This window comes from Plasmopara halstedii (genome assembly GCF_900000015.1).
Source record: "Plasmopara halstedii genome assembly, contig: Scaffold_2881, whole genome shotgun sequence".
Lineage (NCBI taxonomy): Eukaryota > Oomycota > Peronosporomycetes > Peronosporales > Peronosporaceae > Plasmopara > Plasmopara halstedii.
This window is the reverse complement of record NW_020189786.1, coordinates 792,541-794,684: the sequence shown is the minus strand read 5'-3', so window position 1 is coordinate 794,684 and position 2,144 is coordinate 792,541. Positions and strand designations below refer to the sequence as shown.

At 45.4% G+C, this 2,144-nt stretch overlaps 1 protein-coding gene across 1 annotated transcript in view; it reads right to left on the bottom strand.

The window, feature by feature from the left end:
* Positions 1-868: 868 nt before the first annotated feature.
* The window catches only part of PHALS_05245 (uncharacterized protein), a gene marked incomplete at both ends in the record, with an annotated part of 1,314 nt that continues 38 nt past the window's right edge, over positions 869-2,144 (bottom strand). Inside the window, one exon of the mRNA XM_024718942.1 lies at positions 869-2,144. This exon is cut by the window's right edge and continues 38 nt beyond it. Within this exon, the coding sequence (XP_024584291.1) occupies positions 869-2,144 (1,276 nt within the window).

Sequence of the window (2,144 nt, the reverse complement as noted above, 5' to 3'; positions counted from 1 at the left end):
TCGAGGAAAGTTCGGGGTGATTGTTTGTCCATAAGGAAAGTCGAGGCTGAGAATGCTACAGAGCTGGGAGAGGCTTCTTGAATTCAACTTGTGGGATAGCCGGCAAATTGAAAAGTGGAAGGTCAAATCAACGGTCGTCTCACCTCCCATCACCCAGGGAAGGATTTATCTTTTTTGACACTCAAATACCTGAACGCTCGACGTCAGTAATATTGACGTGAGAACCATCTCTCTTTCTCCAATGCTCAGTTGGAATGTTTTTCAACGTGCCTCACTAGCGCAATTCTCAGGACGATGAGCATCTCCATGCGTGCAATTACTGCTTTCGGTCCTTCAATCACCATTTCCCTAGACCCATCACGATCTAAGATAGAAAAAGCACGTCAAGTTTGTCTACTTGTTTCAACGACAGACATTTGAACATTCCATGCTCCATCGTCTCGAGGACACAATTCTTCCACGACCTGGACGAAGGAACGACTGCAAGTTCTATAAGATACAACGGGGTTGCCGAGCACTCTGCACAGATGTAGCTTTTTTGAGCAAACGTACAGAGGATGGGCGTGTATGCTTCTATCACGAAAGGGACTGAAAGCCGTTTGAATAACTAACACTGTTAGTTAGCTCGACCAGAAACAATTCTGTTTCGACGAATAGTATATTTAAACCTTTTCGTTTACTTCTTTTCAAAGTTCCGTACTCTTCTTCTATGCAGTGATTTGCCTAAAAATTACTACACGTATTTAAATTTTTATTTGATAGAGATTAGTGGACAGTGATTTGTTTTGATAAAAGCGCAAAAAAATGAAATACATGATAAGAAGACCTTATTTCATTCGAAAACCATGTTAAAATGCGTCAATGACATTTAAATGTTGAAACGAAGTAGGCGAGTTATTTGTTCCACTTCGTTCTGCTCATGACCATGCTTGTGCTCCTTATGCTCTATCTGTTCATGTTCGTGCTCGTACGCATTATATTCAGAATGCTCATTGTTTTTATGCTCTTGCTCGTGTTCGTGTTCGTGTTCGTGTTCGTGTTCGTGTTCGTGCTCATGCTCATGCTCATGCTCGTGCTCATTCTGCTCCAGCTCATGCTCATGCTCGTGCTCATTCTGCTCCTGCTCCTGCCAAGGCTGCTGTTGATCATTTTCATTATCATTCTGTTCATGCCCAAGCTCGATCTGCTCCTGCTCCTGCCAAGGCTGCTCATGATCATGTTCATGATTATTCTGTTCATGCCCAAGCTCGATCTGCTTATGCTCATGCTCAGACTGCTCATGTTCGTGATCAGTTGTCTCCTTGTGCTCATGCTTAGGCCCATTCTGTTCGTGCTCTCTCTGATCGTGCTCTTTCTTCTCTTGTTCATTCATTGCTTGCTCTTTTTGCTCTCTCTCGTTCTTATCCTGCTCGTTCGTTTCTTGATCTTTGATTTCTTGATCTCTTTTTTCTTGTTCATTATTTTCTTGATCCTTTTGCTCGTGCTCCTTTCTTTCTTGTTCGTTCTTATCTAATTCATTTTGCATTTGATCGTCTTGATCCTTATGCTCTCGCTCATTCTCCTGTTTGTTCTTATCTTGCTCCGTCTTCTCTTGTTCCTTGTTCTCTTGCTTTTGCACTCCTTCATTATGTTCGCCATTGAGGACTGCATCAACGCCGACTTCAGCACCAGCACCTATACCGGACGAATGGCCATGAAGGAGGGATATTGAGTAGCGGTGAGGAATATATCCAATCGCAAAATCTCTGACATCTCCTGCATCGAGACCAGTAGCAGATCCAGCATTGACCGATATCGCAGCAGCGACATCGACACCAAGCGCAGCTCCGGCGTCAAGACCAATAGCAGCTCCAGCATTGACTCCCAACGCGGCAGCGGCATCAACACCAGCAGCACCCCCAGCATTGACCGATATCGCGGCAGCGGCAGCGGCATCGACACCAAACGCAGCTCCCTCATCTAGACCACTAACACCTCCGGCATTAACCGATATCGCGGCAGCGGCATCGACACCTAAAGCAGCTCCGTCATCGAGACCAATAGCACCTCCAGCATTGACAGATATCGCGGCAGCGGCATCGACACCTAAAGCAGCTCCGTCATCTAGACCACTAACACCTCCGGTATTAACTGATATTGCGGCA